Source organism: Notothenia rossii (assembly GCF_949606895.1).
Source record: "Notothenia rossii genome assembly, chromosome: 10".
Classification (NCBI taxonomy): Eukaryota; Metazoa; Chordata; class Actinopteri; order Perciformes; family Nototheniidae; genus Notothenia; species Notothenia rossii.
This window is the reverse complement of record NC_136908.1, coordinates 18,945,307-18,967,257: the sequence shown is the minus strand read 5'-3', so window position 1 is coordinate 18,967,257 and position 21,951 is coordinate 18,945,307. Positions and strand designations below refer to the sequence as shown.

At 39.7% G+C, this 21,951-nt stretch overlaps 3 protein-coding genes across 5 annotated transcripts; 1 reads left to right on the top strand and 2 right to left on the bottom strand.

The window, feature by feature from the left end:
• Positions 1-1,500: 1,500 nt before the first annotated feature.
• s100a11 (S100 calcium binding protein A11) lies at positions 1,501-4,313 on the bottom strand. The gene is made up of 3 exons (XM_079655532.1): positions 3,442-4,313; positions 3,214-3,360; positions 1,501-1,824 (listed from the first exon to the last, which is right to left on the bottom strand). The coding sequence occupies exons 1-3, from the start codon at positions 3,664-3,666 to the stop codon at positions 1,690-1,692; spliced, it is 507 nt and encodes a 168-aa protein (XP_079511658.1). The 5' UTR covers positions 3,667-4,313; the 3' UTR covers positions 1,501-1,689.
• A 153-nt stretch (positions 4,314-4,466) lies between these two features.
• pbxip1a (pre-B-cell leukemia homeobox interacting protein 1a) lies at positions 4,467-15,642 on the bottom strand. 3 transcript variants are annotated; one of them, XM_079655530.1, is made up of 10 exons: positions 15,322-15,642; positions 14,402-14,529; positions 13,602-13,686; positions 13,168-13,226; positions 11,796-12,520; positions 8,995-9,206; positions 8,156-8,199; positions 7,913-8,008; positions 7,596-7,776; positions 4,467-7,443 (listed from the first exon to the last, which is right to left on the bottom strand). In XM_079655530.1, the coding sequence occupies exons 2-10, from the start codon at positions 14,471-14,473 to the stop codon at positions 6,395-6,397; spliced, it is 2,523 nt and encodes an 840-aa protein (XP_079511656.1). In that variant the 5' UTR covers positions 14,474-14,529; positions 15,322-15,642; the 3' UTR covers positions 4,467-6,394. The 3 variants fall into 3 exon arrangements, with proteins under 3 accessions (XP_079511656.1, XP_079511654.1, XP_079511655.1); XM_079655528.1 differs by having other exon boundaries at positions 8,995-9,204; positions 11,791-12,520; positions 15,322-15,641; XM_079655529.1 differs by lacking the exon at positions 15,322-15,642 and adding an exon at positions 15,088-15,304 and having other exon boundaries at positions 8,995-9,204; positions 11,791-12,520.
• Positions 15,643-17,029: 1,387 nt separating this feature from the next.
• On the top strand, positions 17,030-20,494 carry cks1b (CDC28 protein kinase regulatory subunit 1B). The gene is made up of 4 exons (XM_079655331.1): positions 17,030-17,184; positions 17,412-17,479; positions 17,655-17,782; positions 18,815-20,494. Exons 2-4 carry the CDS (start codon positions 17,421-17,423, stop codon positions 18,862-18,864), a joined length of 237 nt encoding a protein of 78 aa, XP_079511457.1. The 5' UTR covers positions 17,030-17,184; positions 17,412-17,420; the 3' UTR covers positions 18,865-20,494.
• Positions 20,495-21,951: the final 1,457 nt, after the last annotated feature.

The window sequence follows — 21,951 nt, the reverse complement described above, 5'->3', positions numbered from 1 at the left end:
AAAAAAGCTATCATCCACTCTCTTACAATCCTTTCCAGGGAGGATGTCTTTTTACACATCTGTTTTTCTTTTTTTTCAGACATCTGTATGTGTTTTGCACTCACAAAATGAACAAACATGAACAAAACCATAGTTTCCAACTGTAAAAGACAGCTAAACTTGTGTTGGAGCTTCAAGTTTTTCCCAACTGACACTTTGGAAATGTGAGAGCTTACCACCTTTACAATTAGACTACCCTTATAAAGGATTCATAAAGGGTTTATAAGTAGGTTATGAATTAGTTTGTAAACACTTTATTAATCATTAAGAACCATTTATAAACCAGTTCTAACATAGTTGTCATACATCAACACAGGCTCACTATTTGGCAAGATGACTAAGCCTTATATTGGCTACTTAGAGAGAATCAACTCAGTGAGCAACAGATACCAAGGATGCTGGCTGATGAAGAAGACGAAGTAAGCAAGTAGCCAATATAAGGCTTAGCAGCACAGATAAATGTGAGCTCACTATTTGGCAAGCAACTGGTCACAGTTGCCCTGTTTATCTCATGTCTTATAAAAGCTTATTAATGATTTGTAAAGTGCTTACAACCTAATTAATACATGAATTACAAACTATTCTTAAACCCTTTATAAGGGTAGTCGTATTGTAAAGTGGTACCAGAATCCTCATAGGAAATATTAAAGCCAGTGAGGGTGGCAAAACTGTTGCAAGAGGTAAAGCAGTCTTGCCAGATTCTTGAAACGGCTTTTGGGAAGTCTTTAAATTCCCTCAACAGATTAAATCTCATTGGTGATTCTTTGAGATACAAGCCTTCAGACACAGGTTACTGGGTGAAAAATCTCCAGGTTTCTCACTAAGGAGACTTCCCCGTATACACAAAGTGCACACACAATCACACAGGTAGCGCCCTTACTTTTTTTGTCTCACCTTCACTCCTCCCACACTGGCAGTTTATCATATTTAATTTGGATTCAAAGGGCACATTTTCTAATCTGCCAACGTATCTGTGTTTTTAACATCACTTAGCAGCACCTTATCCTTTACAGAATTAAAACAGGCCTATAGGCTATAAAACAGCTGGGTAGCAAGCCAGCACACATAACTCTGTCTAGACATCAGAATGAGCACAAAGTGACCGTGTAACACAGATAATTAACAGCTAAACAAAGACAATGCATTTAGACTACAAAGCTCAACATGTCACAAACTTAATGTGATGTATGTGGTTCACATATCCCAATTACACAGTTCACTGAGGCCTTAGTGAGAGACAGTAAATATCCGGCTATGGTTTATGCTTAACGCTTGGAAAGGCCGCTTTGTGTAGGCATTATGAAGCTCTATGGAACAAGATATGGGGCGGATGGTTTATTTGTGGCAGCAGTAGCGCATATAGGATTACAGGCCCCTAAATCAAGGCTGTAATACACTCCCGCTCAAATGTGGGTGCATGGTACATCATATAATGTGGTGAATGAATGACAGGACAGTGAGTGTTGGTGGCTGAGGGCTCAGGACAATGAAGCCTTTAATTCAAAGTTCCCTGCATTCAACAAATGGTTAACCAAAGAGTTACACATGTGGCACTGGTGGAGTGATAAAAGAAATGCCTCTGAGTTTACAGTGGGACGACTTCAATCGAGTTGATTGGTGGTGCACAATCTTGACAGAAGACGGCGAGCTCTACTCGGTGAAGCCTCCTTGCTTGTTTGCCAGTGTTCCAATCAGCTGCCAGAACTCGAGGAAAGTCAGCTCCCCGTCGTTGTTCTCATCCAGCGAGCCCATGAGCTGATCGATGGCCCCGGGGTCACTGGCATTCTGTTGAGGATCACAGAGAGGAGATCGATACGAGATCACTCTGAGATGCAACCTCTCTGCAAGACTGTCCTGCCACCTAATGGTTAATGAATATAACTGAGGTACTAATTCAATTACAGCCACAAAATAGTTTCCTGATGATGAAATCCTTCAAGAAAAAAAACCTTTTGATTCTGTGCATGGGTTTGATTAAATGTCCTATATCTTGGATGATAACAGTGGTACAAAAAACAAATGGAAAAAAATGGAAAATTCCCCTTTCAGAGATTCAACATTACACTCACACATTTGAAATAAACACATTTGATAATCAGTTAAACAAAAAAAGGGATTTATGAAGTCAAACCAATAAACCTGTATTTTTTATAGCTTGTCAAATGTTTGCTTGCCTCCCTTCATCTAATGCAGTAATATGTATGTCCCTAAGACAACCTACGTAATTGTAATACACATCAAAAGGTATGAAATATCATACACAATATACTCCACAGGAACAAAAGAAAATAATTATAGGTAGAGTAAGAAAGAAAATTGGCTTAACATGCAGCCCTATATATTATTTGTATGTTGCAGTCTGAGACCTTGTAATGACATTTCATTTACCGACACAAAGCATAAACAGAGGTGGGAGAAGTACTCAGACCTTGTACTTGAGTAAAAGTACACAGAGTGTAGAAATAATCTGTTACAAGCAAAAGTCCTGCATTCAAAATATTAATCAAGTAAAAGTACAAGAGTATTAGTACCAAAAGTAAAAGTACTCATTCTGCTGATTGGTCCATTTTAGATAAATAAATGTTTGGATCATAATGATTGATTATTAACGTGATATCAAAGCTGGTAAAGGTGCAGCTAGTTTGAATGACTTAGTATACTGATGGGTAGCTTGTGAATTTAATCCAGGTTTAACTAAAGTCTGATTTAAGTGTTGATTAGATTTCACATCACTAATCCAAATCTGCAAAGTAACTAAAGTATTAAATTAATGGTGGAGTAAAAGTACACCGTGTACCTCTGAATTCTAGTGGAGTAGAAGTACAAAGTAGCATAAAATGGTACTTACTGTAAGTGCAGTACTTTAGTAGATACACTTAGTTACTTCCACCTCTGAGCATAAACATGGGGCACCGAAATGGAACATAAAAATAATAATCACAAAAACTATATGAAATATAAACGTATATTACATTCTCATATACAGTTTAAATTGAACAATTACAAATGTGGCGTTTTGTGAAAAAGCAATACACAGACAGTAGCCTATACAGTACTGAATAACACTGCAGTCAAATCTCAAAGGTCTGCAGTTATGTTGCATCATAAATGACAGTTTCTTGGATATGTAAGTCAGGTAGAAATCAGGGTCTATTATACACTTCTATAATTTACCTTGACATAGTTGGGCAGCTGAGCGGTCACCAGGTTGTGGAACTCCTCTCTGCTCAGAGTGCTGGAGGCTCCATCTTTCCCAGCGTACGCCTTGAACTGGGAGACAAAGGTGCAGATGGCAGCTTCCATGATGGTTTGTGCAGGGACCTGAGAAGTAAAGAAATGAAACCTCAACGAACATCTTTCAAAGTCTGTCTGTTGTAAAAAAAACAATGGCAATGGCCGCACCTTTAGTGTTTGAGATCCTGAGTGGTGGTGTGTTTCAGCTGGTATCAAGAACCCTGTGCCTCTCTGAATATATATACGCTTCATCTCCGCACACATCAGCGGAAAACACTCAACTCGCCCTCTTCTCCCCCATCCAGCGCCTGACCTTATCTCGGCCTGATTTCCACTCAAAACTGCAGACACACACACAGCTAAAAACTGACACTGTCCTACAAAAGGGCACATTTGTACTGATGGAAGCACAAAAGCAGTTTCTAGTCGGTTTGCAGAGCAAGGATCTCTGTCAGGCCGTTCTAATCAAGTGACTGAATCGTGCATGTGTTAGCAGTAATCAGTTTATACAAAACATGACTCAAATAATACGGCATTAGGGACAACACACTCTGTAAGTCTTTCCAAGTACAGCAGTTAATGTGCATGGAGAAGGAAGAAATGGTCACTTTACATGTTAAAGGAGTTTAAAGATTATGTAGAATGAGAGATGACTGATATTTTGGGGAATTTAACTTTCTCAAGATTATCTTTTAGATATGTTGTAGTTTACTCCATGTGTAGTTTAATGTGCCTTTGTCACCTTTTATTCTGCAATCAGGTTGCAACTCGATAAAGGAATCCTAGTGCAGAAATGCTGGCATGGCGACTTCTTTCAGAATTCAAAGAAGGACAAGCTCTCTCTGAAGTGTCGTAGTGACTAATTATTCTGGACGCATTCTCATTCATCCGCAAATCAGGTCAGTGAGTGCCACACAGGTTGGTTTGTGTATCATTACAGGCTGAGAGTTGGTGCCTGTGAACATGTAACCTCTCCCACTCAAAGTATTTAATCTAGATGTGAATATTTTACTTGGGCATCATGGCTGTCATACCAACACATCCACTTCCTGTCAGACAGTGAGTCACACATGTGCTGGGTATCACTGTACATTTAACTAAATACAATCCATCTAAAGCAGTGGATGTATTTTATGATTTACTTCATATAGAAAATAAGCTAAAGCTTTTTTAGTAAAGACAAACGTAACACATTTAATGGTGCAAGATTTATTGAACTTAACACCGACTTCCTAAAAGAGGACATAAATGATGACGAATGAAATTCAAATTAATCAAATTGTTCAATACATTTGTCCAGGGATCATTCACATGCACGCCAGAGCCAGATCCTACAATAGCAGTAAGCATAGAACCCTACCGTCGTCCCAGAATGACACAAAAAAATGCTCTAAACGTTCATAAATGTGTTTCATTAAACTAAGGATTCTTCTAATGAAATTAAGCTTTCTTCCGATCCCTTTGGTCTTAAAACTTTCTAAATAAAAAGTTCCTCTTTGCAAACAGCAGAGAACGTTTAACACTTCATGTGTAAACCCTTTGGAATTCATTCTCTGCCTTATAAACAGCCCCATTAGGAGCAGTGTAAACTTTTCTTCCTCATCTTTCAGAAGCAAATGAAATCCACGACCACTCGAAGATATTCATAATAATAAAGGCACGTAAGCAGTAGCTGGCAAACTAAATCTCTGAAGTAACTGAAATAGTTCACAATATTCACATTCCATGCGTGTGGCCTGGGACAAAGTCTTATTAAAAAGAAGGGAAAGAGTTTCAGCGAACTGACAGAATAAATAAACATGAAACACTCCAAAGCTCCTGAAAAATGAGAACCAACAATCACTATCTGTCGACTTTAACTTCACATCCACCTAAAGAGGGAACACTTTAAACTGGCCAACACCGTAAAGCAGTGCTGCAATACTTGATGGACTTTGTTTTGTGTGTTGTGTCTGGCTCAGCAGCTTCCTCATTTTGGCATTTGCTTGAACTCAATAACGTGTACTATATCAGGTGTGTGCATGTCAGTTAACATCAACCTGTGATCAGAATAAAGGGACAATGACAAATATACTGTTTTGGTTGCCAATCTCATTTACAGGACATTAAGTCTATCCTTTTGACTCTGATGCTCTGGGATACCCAGTATATATTTATATAGATCTTGTGTTGGAGGTCCCCATGGCTACATTACAAAAATATTAAAGAGAGTTCTTTAAAAAAACACAATAGAGAAAATAAACTTTGCTGTAAATGTGAATGTTTTTGAAAAGTGCTAGGGTGGTTTGGCAGTCATAAATGTAGCTATGGCGATCACTTCAACCAATTGCTTTTTTCTTTACAACTGACGTTTCTCAAACCGGTTCCTTGTTCAGCACATCTGCCATCGACTGACAGTTGGGAGCTGCAGGATGAAACGTCTGACAAATGTATAAACTAAACGCTCAGGGCTCTGAAACTGCACTGTGTGTGTTTGCCCAAATCCACTCAAAAAACTGGTCTGACCTGATCTGATTCTCATCACTGAAAGAACCGGGATCTCATCCTCTGGGATTAGACAGCTACAGACGACTTGAGGCAAAAAAAATGAATAATTCTCAGCATTTGTTTAAACCTGCTCGCAGTGGCACGCTGTTTTCACACAGTTCAATTACAGAAGTATTCAACAAGCCTTTCTGAACTCATTTGAACTGTGAGAATATTTCAAAGCACTGCGACGTTGCTTCACAGAATTCTTTTTTGCAATTACCATCGCCCATTGTTCTGTATGATTTGACTATATCAGTTTGAATTTACATGATGAACTGCAACATGCACTAGGTATTGAGAAAACACTATACAGCAGAGGAAAATCCACACAACACACTACTGAAGGACTTTGCATTAGGAGGCATGACCTGACAGAGGTAGGTAACAACAACTAAGTCAAAAAAGACAACAAGTCTAGCTTATAATTAAAGACTCAAGGGGACACATTAATGAGAGGCACGACCACTCTGTACCAGAAGCTACTACAATTACAGCTCTGAAGAGGAGAATGTAGGCAAGAGATGTCCTATAAAACCACTGGCTGTGCTGTATCTTAGCGCCATTTTTGATTACTTTCCCCCTCTTTGTCTATTCAAGCCGTGGCGGCAAACTTCCACAGGGCCTCCCGTTCAAACTCCTCCATCTCCTCCTCCAGGGAGTCGTCGTCCTTCTGCCCCTTGCCCTCCAAAATGTCCACCATGTCCTCCAGGATGTCTGCCACGTCTTCGGCAAAGTCACTGAAGAGAACCCTGTCGTGGATGAATACGCCGTCCTCGAAGAACTCCGCCGTCAGCTTCCTGATCTTGTCTTTGCTCTCGGACGAGGACACCTCCAGCTTGCTCAGGTACCCCTCCAGCAGCTCCTCGAACTCGGGCAGCTCCACCGGGTAGAGCCCCTCCTTGCCTGCGCAGTCCTCCACCGAGGTGCAGCCCAGCTGGGAGTGCACGCTGCGTCTGAGCTTCTGCTCCTGGTCCCTCCAGAAGTCGCTATGCTTTTGCTGCTGAGGCTGATGGGAGTGATGGGGCTGCTGGTGGGAGTGATGGGGCTGCTGGTGGGAGTGATGGGGCTGCTGGTGGGAGTGATGAGGCTGGTTGTGGAAGCTCTTGCCATGATGGCTGTGCCACGGTTTCTCCTTCCTCCTCTCCTCTCTGTCCATCCTGCGCTCGTCCTTCTTCCTCTCCCACTCGGCCTGGTTTTTCCTCCACGCCTCTTTGTGAGAGTTTTGCTTCTTCTCTTCTTTCTCTCTCCAGCCTCCCTCTTTCTTCCTATCTTTCTCCCCTCTCCACTCTTTCTTTTCGTCTTTCTTCCACTGCTCATTATTTTTGCCCTTGTTTCCTTTCCATTTGGGCTCCTGTGGCTTCTTCTTCCCCCACCGCTCCACCTGTTCAGAAAGCCTCTTCCGGATCTCCTCCAAACTGTCCCTCACTCGTTTCCTGTCGCCTCCGTTTTTCTTCATCCCTTGCAGTCTCTTCTTGCTCTCCTCAAGAAGAACCTTCTGCCTGTGGAGTTCTTCCTTCAGTCTTCCTCCATCATATGTGTCCTTCTTCCTCTCGGGTGCATCTCCTTTCTGGTTACTCTGACCCTCTTTGTCCCCGGGCTGAGGGGCTGAGCTCGAGGTAGCGGGAGGCATTTCCTCATCAGCTGTGAAAGATTCAAGATATAAAATGTTATTATATCAGAAAGAAAAGATTAGCACTCTGAGGAATTAAATGTTATTACTTTCATAGTAGATTTCTATCATATCAGATTTGATTTCATATTGATCTGATTCACTTCCTGTTTGCCACATGTACCTGAGAGCTGGCGGAGTTCAGTCACCCTGGACCTCAGACTCTCCAGCTCTTTCTTCAGCTCAGGCAGAGATGACAGCTCGTCCTTCAGCTTCACATTTTCTTTTTCCAGATCTGCTTTTCCCTTCTCATCGCCGCTCACTGCTACTGCCTTCAGTGCCAGGTCAAGTTCTTCTTTCTGAGACTAAGAAATAAAGAAAAATAGCATGAGGTTCTGCACGACTAAACAATAAACATTGAAATGTATTGACGACATGCTGTCTATTTATTGCTGTGCATTAACACAGCATGATTAGCTTGAATTCAGATGGTATTCTGACCTGGAGCTGAGCTTCTAGCTGAGCCATTTGCTGCTTTTCCTGTGTCAGTTTATCCAATAGCTCTTTCATATCCTGTGGATCACCGCTAAGCCAGTCCTGAAGTGAAAATCATTGGCAAATGAATAAAACACATAGTTTTAAATAATCCTATCACTACCATGTGTCTTTCAAGTTTTAAGACACATATTTTCACATACAGGACATGATTATGACTTTGAGACTGAGTGAGTGGTAGTAACAGACCTGGCTTTGTTCTACGTCACTCAGTTCAGAGGCGTCAAAGTCACCTGTCGTAAGAAAACAACACATTGTTTACACAAGTATTACAACAGGACTTTTTGTTGACTCACAGCAGCCAACCCGTCTTACAGCTGCATTAGATGCTCTTGTTGTGAAATGCATTCTCTTTGCTGAGGCAATACTTGTGTTGCGAAACACATTTTGTATTCAGGCAGAATTAGTTTCCAATTAAGAAAATGAAATATTTTGGCCTAACCAAGCAAAATACCAGCAATAGTTACTCTTCCTCTCTACTAAGGCACGCTAAACATCCAGGGACTTTTAAACTGTGATGATGAGTGCTATTCTATAATTCAGTATGCGTGTTATTTGCCATTTTCTGCTGCAACTGCATGAAGTGTCAAGCCAGATAAGTGCTTGGACAAGCTACTGAGCGTTAGCCAGCTAGCGCAAACGCTGACACTGCTGTCAGATATTTAGTACTGGACCTACCATTATTCAGGTCGGAGAGGACACCGGTTGACATAGTAAAGCTTGGTCAACAAAAATAACAGTTGACCAAGATAGCAGGCATGTACTGCTGACAGCTGAGCACAAAGTGCTTATGTCATTTGTGTAAACTGGTTTAGTCAATGAAGCCATTGTGTAATAATGTCATTGAGACAATATTTACAATAAAACCACTGATGTAAAAGGAAAATATGAGAACAAATCATAAAATATTTATAATATTTATCAGATAAAAAAATACTATTGCATTATTTTAGTAGTGCCTTTAATGCATCAGACCATGAAAAGCAGAAACAAACTAGCAGGCGTAGTTAAATATTGGAGGAACTCACCAGACAGAAAGAGGGAAGCTAAGAAGAGCAGGATCAGAGAACCCACAATGCACTTGTTCAAGGACAACCACGGCTTTTCCTCCATTTTCTCGGCCAGCTTGAACTCCATTTCCTCATCTTCATCGTCTTCATCTGATGTTCTTGGTCTCTGCGCCCCGTAGGATGGGACGTTCCTCCTTCTGAGTCCATCATCAAAGCTACTAGATGGATCTACGGGAGGAATTAATACAACAATATCAAAAAAGACATCCTAAACATGAAAAACAAATGGCAGAAGGCCATCTGATTTTATGATATATTCTAGAGAGAGAGATGATGACAGCGAGACTGAAGTTAAACCACATGTTTTTAAATGTGGCCCTGAGTCAGTTCAACAAATCATCTCAACATCTGCGGCTCCAAAAGCGTCGGAACCAAAATCATAATTAACTTCTGGCAGACTGCCTCGCACAAAATACCAACATCTAAGTGAATACACGAACCGTAAAACACAACATTGTGTAAACATTATGTAAAAAAAGTCAGAAAAAAAGTCAGTGCTGCCTGAGAAATGGATGACATTTTTCTCACTCATTTAAAAACAACAGTAATTTCACGCATCAAAGTTTCTCCATGTTCTCAGCAGGGTGTACTATGAACCCTTTCAAGCTGATAAATCACTTTCCAGATCCCAGAGAGGCACAGATACAAAATATGTAAACCATTCTTCTGCTTCAATCTACTCGTGCCAATTACAAACAGAAGTAAACCACTTACTTTTGCCAAGGCTGTGGGCGGGGTCTCAAACCCTCCAGGGGCCCGTAAAAGCCTCATGTTCATGGTATGGCAGTTGTTTTATGGTAACATGATCAATTGGAACTTCCTTTATAGATAGACATTAAAAAAAAACGTAAACAGGTTCTTCTTCATCACCTAAAATCGAGGCGCTATCTTGAAGAGACCAGTGTCCAAATCTTGTTTTAATGCTTTATTATTTGAGTCAACATTTTCATAAATTAGTTTGTGTTCAATCATATAACCACAAAGCATATTCATGTGTTACATCAGCAGATATATTTATTTAACTTCCGGATGAACTCTGCTGTTCATTAACAAAAGCTAACTTAAAGATCAGGGGCCGTATTCACAAAGGATCTTAGGGCTAAAAGTAGCTCCTAACTGGCGAATTTAGGAGAAACTCCTAAACATAATGAGCGTGTCAGTCTTAAATTTAGGACTCCTAATTTTATTCACTAAGAGCAATTCACAAAGTATTTTAGGCCTAAAAGTAGCACCTAAGTTTAGGAGAGCTTAAAAGTCCTCGAGAGGACTCTTAACTCAGTAAGACCTATTCACAAAGAATCTGAAAATGGCTGCGATACGAAATGTTTTGGAGACAATGGAAGACTGTGAATTGATCAAGAGATATAGGCTAAATCGTGAGGGTATCAAACTTGTTGTGGAATTAGTGCGGGATGCAATAACATCCCGACTAACAGGAATAACCCTATTAGTCCGGAAATAAAATGTTTGACAACACTACGATATTTAGCAACAGGGAAAATGCTACTTTGCAATGCCGACGATTTAGGAATATCGCAACCATCAGTCAGCCGTGCCATAAACCAAACCATCAGCGCGCTCTCTAGACCACATATCATCCAACAGTTTATCCGGTTTCCTTTGGACAATCAACAACTACACAGGATCAAAGCCAACTTCATGGCAATTGCAGGTATGCCCGGTGCTATTGACGGGACGCACATAAAAATAATTGCGCCATCAAAAGATGAGGACGTGTTCCTCAATAGAAAGAAAGTACATTCCATCAACATGTAGATTGTTTTCATTCATCATGATATGGGAGACTTGAACGGCAGTATGGGCTGTTATTGAAAGTGTTTAAGTGCTGGAAATATGCTCATTGGATAATAGTTTGTAGGGTGCTTTTAATTGCCTCCTTGATTTAATGCAATTTACGTATTTTTATTGGTTGCTCTCTCTCTTTAACGTGCATATACATTATCGTGGTCTGCACAAACTTGTCATCATGCGTGTATTCTGCTAACTGCACTGTCCATAACTATTTGATAGGAATACATTTCTAGCCTAGGCTATTTCCTTGTTTTTCGGTGATTTAGTGGGCTCGTTTGTGGGATGTTGCGGATGAGTTTCACCGAGACCGCCTGCTCTGAACAACCAATCACCGTACTGACCGCTTCTAAACTCATGCACGAGAATCGACGTAATCCATAGCAACGGCGCGTCACTCTTAGTTCACTCAGTGATTTATCCTTAGTATGAGTAGGTCTCAGCGGCTTTGTGAATAACTTTTAAGAAAAAACGCCTACGTAAAATGTTTTAGCGCGAGTTAGGAGCACTCCTAGCGGTAAGATAAAATGCTTTGTGAATACGGCCCCTGGTGTTCAGAAATAATGGACTCACTTGTTGTGCTCTATTGCATTTGTCTTACTTCCAGCCTGTACAGCCTGATAAGCATGGCTCTCTCTCGGGGGGGGGGGGGGGGGGGGGGGGGCTCGCGGAAGATACAGACGTTTATAGGTAGAGGAACGTTTATATACATTTAAGAGGAATCACTGTAAGTGTATAGTTATCTAATTGAGCAGTGGTTCCTAACCTTTCTTGCTTGAGATAGACATATTTTGCAGTCCCTTATTCTTTCATTTAAGGGATTTTGAATGCATTAAGAGTGTGTTCATTTGACTGGATTAGATAATACTAAAAGGCTAAATAAATAGCCCTGTAGTTGTATTGCCTTTGTAGCATCATAAATATCCCTATATTTAAACAACATACCTTCTTCTTCTTCTTCTTCCTCTTCTTCTCTCTCATACTGGGTCACTGTCTCAGTGGTGTCCAACTCTTCCTTTTCCACAGCTGCCTCCTTCTCCTCCACCTCCTTCTTCTTCTCTTCTTCTTCTTCTTCTTCTTCTTCCTCCTCCTCCTCCTCCTGCTCCTCTGCCTCTAATGAACCAACGGTCTCAGGTGCAGGACTTTCACTGATGGGGCTTTCTGTCACCAGGCTCTCAGTGTCTGGGACATAGCTTGGTGGCTCTGGACTATCAGGAACAAAGCTCATATCATCTTCAACATGAGAGGGAGGATCTGTGGCTGTGAGGGTCTCAGTGGGGAAGCTGACCTCAGGTTCAGTAGTGAAGTCAGGACACTCCACAGCAGGGCTGGCAGGAATCATCCCCATATCAGCAGGTGTGTCAAGTTCTTCTTCTGTAAAGGCGGGAATCTCAGTCACTGGAGGCGCATCGCAGGAATCCTCAGGCTCTGATGCCAGGAGTTCAGAAGCAGAGACATCACGTGGAGCCCCCATATCAATGTTGGTGACAAAGGGTGTGGCTCCCAGGTGCTCATTGTCACTGGGGGAGCTGGTTACAATATCATGGATAACCGGAGGCTGACTCTCCAGGTCGAGGTCTGGAGGATCAAGAAGGTTGGGGGGGACAGGACTCATCCGGGGTGGGCTAGAAGGGATGATGATTTCACTGGGCTCTGGAGAGGTCTCTTGACACACCTAGAAATAAGAAAAGTATGGAGAAAGGTTATCTTTGAATACTTCTTTATCATCATTTTTGAGAAATCTATGTGTTATTTAAGATAAAGTGATATGATTTTGTTTTCGTGCCTACATTTTACACTCAGTGTGTATTGATTATAGTATTTCTCTATCATTTAATAACGGTCTATGGTGCCCAGAGTGACGTTTTTCTTAAGAGAATGTCACTCTGGGCATTTGTTTTGGGTGTAGGAATGGGCATAGTAAGACGGAGTTATCCAGTCACCTTTCTGGAAATAAAACATCTGATGTGGCTCAAAGCATCTTACTCTATACATTTCACGATGAAAGGATGCTTACAAATGCTAATTGTAGAAATAGAGGCTTGGCTGTGAAATGCCCACAACGTTGATGTTATAGATCTGAAAAGGCTTCTTTCAAACTCGACTACACCTATGCTGGAAACAAATATTGTCAAACTGTTAATGTGTGGGCCTTAAGCAAGTCCATACATACGAGAAAAACACAACATCAAACAAGACATTTCACACAACAATGCATTAGCAACACCTGGTAATAACTAAATATGGTGTAGGGGGATAGTGATGATGTTAGTCGTCTATCGTATGTCTTGACTGGATTATTGCAGTTTACTGTGCACCAACCTGATGGCCTTCTTCAGACAGGACTGTTTCTATTGGGATTTCACTAGCAGCAGCAGCACCTGAAACAACAATGACAAATCGAAAATGTGAAATGTTGACAATACAACACAATACTAATGTTTTTAACAGTGATATTATATCATGGCTTAAAGAGAACAAACATTGTTTCCTCTCTTAATTCACTGTATCTCGTGGAGATAATGTATCTTTTTACCTTTTATTCTATTTTCACTTTTTAAATCCTCCACAGAACATTGTTGTAGATTAGCATTTGCTACAAAGAATGACCACAGTGTATGTGGTTCTTAGGCATGAATGTATAATACAACTGATGCTACTGTTGTCTCCAATTCAAACCATGGAATAGGTATTTTTGGCCATAAATGTTGATGATTGTACCTAGCCAATAGCCACATATTTTGACTTGTCAGTACCTGTCACATCCTCAGAGAGACTCGGGGCATCACCCAGGCTCTCAGTGCCGTCGTCTAATGGCCCAACATTCTCCACAGCAGCTTCCTGTGGACTCAGAGGATCCAGGGAGATCAGGCTTCCCTCAAGCACTTACATTAACACCTATAGTACTCTCCTTGGTTTCACTGCCCTTGGCATCTACAGCATACCCTACAAAGGCATGTATGAGCATGCACATACGCCTGGTCTGGAAAACACATCAATGTTTATTTTCTTTCGTCTGTCAATAAGATTGCATTGTTCAATTTGTTTAACTTGCAACAATAAAGTAGATGCTGAATCGCCTTTCTCCCTTAATGAAATGCTTGACAAAAGCAGCCATAAATTATAGTCTAACTTACATTTTACATCTATTTACTTTAAATGTGATAAACTTCTATCGTGTTATATGCTTAGCTCTCCTATTAAGTCTAATCTCATTGATATGAATGTGGTGAAGATAATATGACCTAAATTATGCAACAGCACCTCATACTGCAGGCTCATATATGCTAAAACCTTTTTTTTTAAAGGTAGGATTTATTGCAGTGGTGTTGAATTACAATTATTTTCAAGTTGCTTTGACTTAACAGGCAATTGTGTACATATTGATAACGGTCATGCACAAATAACTGCACATAGAGCTGAAGGATGCATACAAGTGCAGACATGTCATGTGTTAAATGAACGTGTATTCACAAGCAAGGAAAATAGCTATCCTTCAAATTGTATCCAGGCAAACAGCTTCAAGTTTCAGTTTCCTGAGCTGCTTCCGTCATACCTCAGGGGAGAGGAGGGTCCAGCTGTTGGTGGAGGACCCGCTGCTGCCTGTGCTGTTGCTGTGGTCAGACATCGCCCTCTGTAGGCTCAACGTGGCACAGCACCGTGCACACTCAGCTGTATGGCTTTCTGCAGACGACGACAGAAACAACCAGTCTTCATTGAACAAGCCTGATACACTACATGTATGTAGAAGTTAGGCTAGATGTAATTATGTGAATGCATCATGGTTAACAGCTTTAATATAGATAGGCTAATAGATACAATCAATGATGCACGAAAAAAACACACAAAATGACTATACTATGCCTATTTTGTTTGCAATATTTTGATGGTGAATATGTAACTAATAGTGTAAGAGGACACACTAAAGTAACGACGCTGCAATTTGAGATCGGATTTACCGCACTCACGGGATAAGAAGAACAGATTGTCGTTAATACAAGTTATGTAATGGTGTGTTGGCATCCATAATATAATGCTGCGCAGTTTTTAAAAGATTTTTCTGTCAGAAATAACAGCAATCTCCTGATCTTTTTTTACCACCGCTGCTATTTTCAGCCCACCATTCATTCACATCCATCCGGTCAATCGGTGAGGCAGTTAAATAACCAAAAATGGTCAAACCCTAGACACGAGCACTTCATGGATCCAGACACGAGCAAAAAACGGTTAATACTCACGTACCGAAAGCACAGTGTGTGCTTACGCTTCTGTTAAGCACATGTGAAAAATAAGCATTAAAGGGCTATAGGTGTTGTTGCAACCAAATTCAGGGATCACTCATGTGGTAAACAAAGGATGGTAGGCTGAATATTCCCACTCTTCCGTGTTGGTTCTCTCTCAGGCAGGCCCAGCTGTTCGCTAGCGCTTCAAGCACCTGCTCGACTCTATCAAATTCAACACAAATAAGAAGTTTACCCAATGTGTTTACACCTCAGTCGCTTGCTCTTTTTCTCTTCAAAACGTTTTGTTTTTTAGTACGAACAACGCTCCTCTCTTCCCATGAACTTGGGAACTTTGGGAATTCCAAGCTGCGTCACGTCAACCAAGACGCAATTCGTCCAATAGGATTTCAGCAATGGCTGCAAAACTCCCGCCCCTGAACCAAGGCTGGCCCAATCAGATAGAAGTGTTGTGTCAGGAGAACGACGCACAGCCCAGCATGATTGACGATAGCAGGTGAAAGTGGCAGGTGATAGACCCAGCTGATCCTTCTTAATAATACAACTTCATGTGTGAACTTAACCCTCAGGATGCATGCGTGTACACATATATAGCCTATATATACAGAAGGCGGGGGCTACCAGGACCAGCTGTACACTGACACGTCTGCAGAGCTATATTTGAACTGTAGAACTTACCAGAGTGGATAACCCCTCTACTCCTGTTGCTGCAGTAAGAACAAATATTTCATCATCTGGCCCTCTTTTTTCTTTAAATTAAAGTCTGTAAAAATGTTGTGTTTTCACTGGAGGAAGAACTAGAAGTAGCAATACCATTCCACAGTGTAAAACACATAATGTTATAAGTTAAAGTCCTGCCTTTAAAATGTTACCTAGTAAAAGTGATAATAGCACCAAAATCTTAAATCCAACAATTAAAAGTTGTCATTATGCCCATTTTGCAATAAAATCAAGTAGTGTGTATTAAGAAGCAGTGATGCAATAACTTTTCTATTACTTGAATAATGCAGCTGATGAAAGTGGGGTATATTTTAACATCATTATACTGCTAGTGCTGCTATGTAGCTTAACCTGTAGTATATAAATGATTAGAATGTATTCATTCATTTATATGATGTATTCATAATCTAAATATTCAAAGAAACTAGTAAATTAACCTGTCACAACAATATAATAAAGGACAGCGTAAAATGCAGTTGAGGAAAAGTCTAAAGTAGTAAAAAAGTAAAGTAACTCAAGATTGAATTAACTACAGTACTGAAGTAATACATAGATTACTTTTTATGTAATTTACCTTGGGGAAAGCAGGGGAAAGGAAAGTGTAAAACAACCCCTAAAAAAAAAAAGTACAAATTATATCTCAATGTTTTTATTAATACTATTACATTTTGGTAAAGCAGAAGGGGATCAAACGATGTCTGTCACATCTGTAAACCATCTGCAAGTTAACAAATAGTATGTTAATAAGTATGTAAATAAATGTATACAGTATTTCTTTATGAAATGTAGTACAACCAAAACTTAAGAAGTAACAAGTAACATAATTAGGCAAACAAGTAAGGTTTACTCAATACCTGACTTAAATAAACGCAGACTAATTTTTTGATTAATAAATAAAATAATCAAAAGATTATTCCATAATGTTAATAATGATTAGAAGTTGAAAAAAAGACACAAAGTGTTAACAACATTAATGTATTAAAGAGTAAGAAAGAGGAACAAAGCTCTTACAATATATCCATAGTCAGGAGGAAACTAAAAAATAACACGGGATGACACAGTGGAAATATCTGGGTCATGTTTGGGTTGTTTTTGTAAATTATAGCGTTCATGTGTGTTTTCAGTATACTGACCAATAAGGAGACTCTGTAGCGATGATGGTGATTTCCTGCGACAGACTTAACAGACCAATGGCAAGAGAGTAATGTGGATGCATTGACCAATGGGAAGAGAGGATGTCTATTTGAACGGCAAAAAGCGGGTTAGCAAACATTCGAGAGGGAAACAAAGAGGAGTCAACATCTTACTTCTCTTGGACGCGAAACACAGGAATAATTTACTTTTTTAAGGGTCAGGAATTCTTTGGCAATAATATAAGGTAATTCTGAATCCCGGTTGATAGTGCTCACCCAACAACAGAAACATCTAGTTCTTTAAAAGTTCTGAAAGAGAACGCTTGTTCCCGGCTAACTTTAGCGAAGTTAGCTCAACTGTTAGCTACACTCGCTAAGCTACGCGAGCTTGCTGTCACGTTGTTCAACATTTGTCTAATGTGTCCTATTTCTGATTCTCATTGTTGACTAATGATGATCATCTCTCCCCCAGGTCCCCGTCATGTCTCACAAACAGATCTACTACTCTGATAAATATGACGATGAAAAATACGAGTACAGGTGTGCATGACTCATGTTTATCCAACATTCAATGTGACTTCATCATCATGTCAGCGCTATTTTATAACCGTTTAACAAGGTGGCTTTGTACAGAAGCCACCGTCAGTTATTTTCCATGATATGTCATAACAATGAACATTAATTTTCTGTTCATTTCCCCACTGGTGTTCTACAGACACGTCATGCTACCCAAAGACATTGCAAAGCGTGTACCAAAGACCCATTTGATGTCGGAAACCGAGTGGAGGAACCTTGGGGTCCAGCAGAGCCAAGGATGGGTGCATTACATGATCCACCAGCCAGGTATTTTATCCTCTTTCTAGGGATAATGTCTTCAGCTAATTGCATAATGTACCAGAAGTGAAGAAAGCAGTAATAGATCTCTCGTCTTGATCACTTTCTGATAACAGTTATTTTGGTCCTCTTATCATGCCAATAATAGAAATTACAGTAGATCAAAATGTACAGTGTTATAGCAAAAGTGGCATAGCAGGTAAAAAAAGGCATGCAATAATACACAATAAGCTAACATATTAATATATAGAAGAAAGCACACATTAGTTATATTGGAATAATAGGTAAGTAGGTTAGTACACATACAAGGCTACACAATTATGAGCAGCAACTTCAGGACTTAGTGAGATATGTATACGCTGTTGAGACATTATACAAGTTATGATTGAAGATGTTGGATTGATAGGGCTTTCAAATATCTTTACCAAAGTACAGTGCCGTAACTTGAGCAGCTAGGACGGTTTAGTCATCAATTGTGAAAAAAAGGAGTCTTGAGTTACTGTTCAACATTGATGATCAAATTGAAGAGTACATTTGAGTGTAAATGTATAAGACAGCCGTTGTGCCAGATGTTGACTGCAGGGCACTGGCTCTGTTTCACAGCTGTCATGTGCTAAATCTATATTTACACAAATGTGATCACAAGCTGAATTTAACAAGGCTCATAACACAATGTTGATAACTGATAAGTCACTAAATAGCTTTTAACTAAACGTGTCTACTACTGTAGTGTTGATTGAAAGTCTAAACGCCAATGAGGGGTTCAAATCATCTAAAGTCCTTGAGGCAAAAATGACAGATGCTGAGTGTTTGATTTTAAAACGGGTTAAGTTTCACCTATTTGAGGGGTTTGTAAAGGCTACTGCTTAATGTTTTGTTTAGTTACCACAAGCATATGGACGGCGAGTGTCCAACCCAGCCGCACCCTTTATAAAAAAATAATAGAATCTCGGTTAGAGGAGTCAAGTTTCTTCAAAGCATCACAATAAGTGTGATTTATCTCTGCTTATATATTGTGTGCCCTGTTTTTCCCTCTTCCAGAGCCGCACATCTTGCTGTTCCGGCGCCCTCTGACTTGCCAAAAGTCATAAGGGAGAGAATCTCTGGGTCCTTTGGAAGATCAGCCCTGTTTGCCACAGATCGTCTCATCAAAACAAGATCATGCTGTCAAGATTACCAAGCTCCTTTGTGGTAGGTGACTTGCGATTTGGGCTGATGCCGTTGGACCTGGAGAAGGACTATCACATTTATGAACAGTGGTTGTTGAATGGAGAACGCATTGAAGGAAGACAAAAAATCAAACCCCCTTCTATTAGGGAAAATACTTCTTCATGTGTTAACAGCAGGACTCCAGAAACCTTCAAATCAGCTTACATGGTCTTTTTGACTTTACCTTATTTGTCCAACTTGCTGAACCTGCTTGGAAAGTCCAGCCTTTTAGAACATGAATTGTTATAAGATGTGGGATGTGAAACTTGTTAAAAACTGTTAGTGATACCAACGGAGTGTATACTGGGTCGGAACACAAGCCCGACAGGAAAATGTGATCTTAAATTAAGTTTCGACTCGGGTAAACACCAAACTGCGGTTGTAAGTGACATGTTGCTGCTTGGTTTAAATGACACTGAAAATGTGCATTTAACCATTTTATGTCATATGCATGTAAAGCTGCATCCATGCGAGTCGTCTAAAAACTAGTTTTGATCCCGTTTTCCATGAGAGCATATTATTAGTTTGGCCTACTTTAAAAAAAGAAGAACTTTGGTACCATAGAGCTGCTCAGTATTTGTGTTGTCTGTTCTGAAATTAATGTAAACTTTTTTAAACTTAAAAGTGTGGATTTTGGAAGTATTTATAGTTAACAACTGGACAAATAAACAGTACCACTTGATACATGAAAATACATAAAGGGGAAAAGAAAAAAGAAATGGTGTTTGATGACTGAAACTTCCCGAAAATGCTCTTATAGAATACATCCCGATCATTGTATGACATGTAAAAGCAAGTCTATTAGTTATTTTGGATTGTGGAACTTTGAGTTGTGGATTGAAGGAACTTGATTTTACTGTCATGCTTGTGTTGAATGGAAGCACCCACTCTTGACATGTTTGTAATCCTCCTCCCTTCTTACTACCACACACTGAGCTGCTCTGCTGTCACTGAGGCCTAAACTTTGCCTTAAAAAAACTTCTTTGAACAAGTGCCTTTTTGTAAGGTCTGCTTCTGTCCAGTACTCTTTGACAAATATCATTTTATAAATACATGTGTTGGTAAAGAGCTGTTCTACTTCTTCAGAATGAATAAAAGAATAAATGCAATCAAATCAAAGGTATGATGCATTTAGTCTTTGATGAAATGAAATCAGTGTTGAATGATGATGTACCCATGTTTGATAATCTTGAATCTAACACTAGAATATTGAATTACTGAACATGGATTGTGAAAAAAACAAAATGTGGCTGTATCACAATGTAAATATTTAACTGTGCCATTTCTTCCCACTCTTTCTTTTTTTCTCTCTAATTTCACATTTACATAAAAACATTATGCCGGACAAAAGTTTTTATGCCATCATGTAGTAGTTGGTGCAAACATAAATCTACCGACAGTAGCATGACATTGTTGGACACCTCCTTGCTCCTCACTGTTTCCTATCACAACTGTAAAATAAAAGGAAAATGCATCAAAACAAATTGCTTTAAAAAAAAAAAAAAAAAGAAATGGTGAATTACATGTTGCAACTGTCCTACATCTTTCAGCACAATTTCTTTAAATTATATTTGGGCAAATGGATCACATTTAAAGAATCGTTTCATTAGCTGTGTCACAGGAGGCTTTCAAAGGACAAACTCTCTTAATATAGAATAATTTAATGCTGTATCTTTACTGTAAATAGAATATATATAAAAGCTAAATGAGCATCACCAACCGACACAGAAAACTTCCTCAGGCAGTTTTGTTTATTTCCTCATTGCTTTGTACTAATTGAGTATTTGCTTTTCACACAGTGCTCTGTGTAACCTTTAGTATTTTTTTTTTAATTCTGTATATGAAGAGTTAACCCTGTTTACAAAACAAAATCTATGGTGTTCTTTTTTTTTAATTGATATGACACCACTAGAAATGCATTCACAGCTTTATTACAATTTGTGTGCCCAAATGATGCTGAATAATTACCATGTGTACTATAATCAGGGGCTGGGGCTCATCACCTTACCTACCATAGGACAATGTAATGAGGCTTCTGGGATATAGCTGTGATCTGATAATATGCAGGGCTGTATGCCAGGCAGCACTCTTCATGGACGTGTGAAATGATGGTACACAGTTGGTGTTCATTCAGTGGCTCAGTGATACTGCATCTGTTGTCTGGCAGGTGCTGTGGCCAGACTCATGTTTTTCTTATTAGTTGCCCGTAATATTGCCAATCTAACAATTCCTGTGTCACCCATTACAAGTGAAATATGGGTCTCATCTACCGGTAAATGTGTGTCTGTGAGCTTAATGGACAAAATGTTTTACTGAATTGGAGAGTCGTTATGGAGGCGTACGTGTAAAAAGAGAGAAAGGCGCCGCATCTGCCACACATTTCAAAGTTATACTTGGTTTAAATGACAGGGGGTTTATTGCTCTACAAAAGTTTTAATGAAAAGGCAATAACAAAAACACAGTGAGACTATCCATTTTAAACAGAATTCAACTATTTTTAATTAAAGTGTTGGGTGTTATATAACTGATAGAGTTGCAACCAGCATTTCCCTCCCAGTATTACTTATTGTGCTGCTTATTTCCTCTATCAATCAATTGATCTATAAAAAGGATGAAGTTAAAGGGGCTCTATTCTGCTCATTTTCAGGTTTTATAATTGTATGTTGTGCTTCTACTGTGAAGTGTTTACTTGCTTTAATGTTCAAAAAAGTATTTATTGTTCTCATACTGCCTGTGCTGCAGCACCTCTTTTCACCCTCTGTCTGAAACCAGAGCCCAGTCTGCTCTGATTGGTTAGCTGGATGGCTCTGTTGTGAATGATCAACCGCTGGTAGATGGCCCAGTCCTTAGCAAATCACGTACAGTATGTGAGTGTTACATAGTGATGTCATTGTGTAAAGCAAGTAAACAAAGGAGGCGTTTCAGACAAGGGGGGAGTGTGTGTACATGCACAAAAACCTAAAACACAC

What these genes read in the sequence shown, in the direction of transcription:
- pbxip1a (XM_079655528.1), bottom strand. Translation starts at nt 14,473, where the DNA reads ATGTCTGACCACAGCAACAGCACAGGCAGCAGCGGGTCCTCCACCAAC. An exon ending in TCTCTCTGAGGATGTGACAG is followed by an intron (nt 13,227 to 13,601) that starts GTACTGACAAGT and finishes TTGTTGTTTCAG; the next exon opens with GTGCTGCTGCTGCTAGTGAA. An exon ending in GTGACGTAGAACAAAGCCAG is followed by an intron (nt 8,009 to 8,155) that starts GTCTGTTACTAC and finishes TTTTCACTTCAG; the next exon opens with GACTGGCTTAGCGGTGATCC.
- cks1b (XM_079655331.1), top strand. Translation starts at nt 17,421, where the DNA reads ATGTCTCACAAACAGATCTACTACTCTGATAAATATGACGATGAAAAA. An exon ending in GATGAAAAATACGAGTACAG is followed by an intron (nt 17,480 to 17,654) that starts GTGTGCATGACT and finishes GGTGTTCTACAG; the next exon opens with ACACGTCATGCTACCCAAAG. An exon ending in TTACATGATCCACCAGCCAG is followed by an intron (nt 17,783 to 18,814) that starts GTATTTTATCCT and finishes TCCCTCTTCCAG; the next exon opens with AGCCGCACATCTTGCTGTTC.
- s100a11 (XM_079655532.1), bottom strand. Translation starts at nt 3,666, where the DNA reads ATGTGCCCTTTTGTAGGACAGTGTCAGTTTTTAGCTGTGTGTGTGTCT. An exon ending in CAGGATCTCAAACACTAAAG is followed by an intron (nt 3,361 to 3,441) that starts GTGCGGCCATTG and finishes TTTACTTCTCAG; the next exon opens with GTCCCTGCACAAACCATCAT. An exon ending in AGCTGCCCAACTATGTCAAG is followed by an intron (nt 1,825 to 3,213) that starts GTAAATTATAGA and finishes GATCCTCAACAG; the next exon opens with AATGCCAGTGACCCCGGGGC.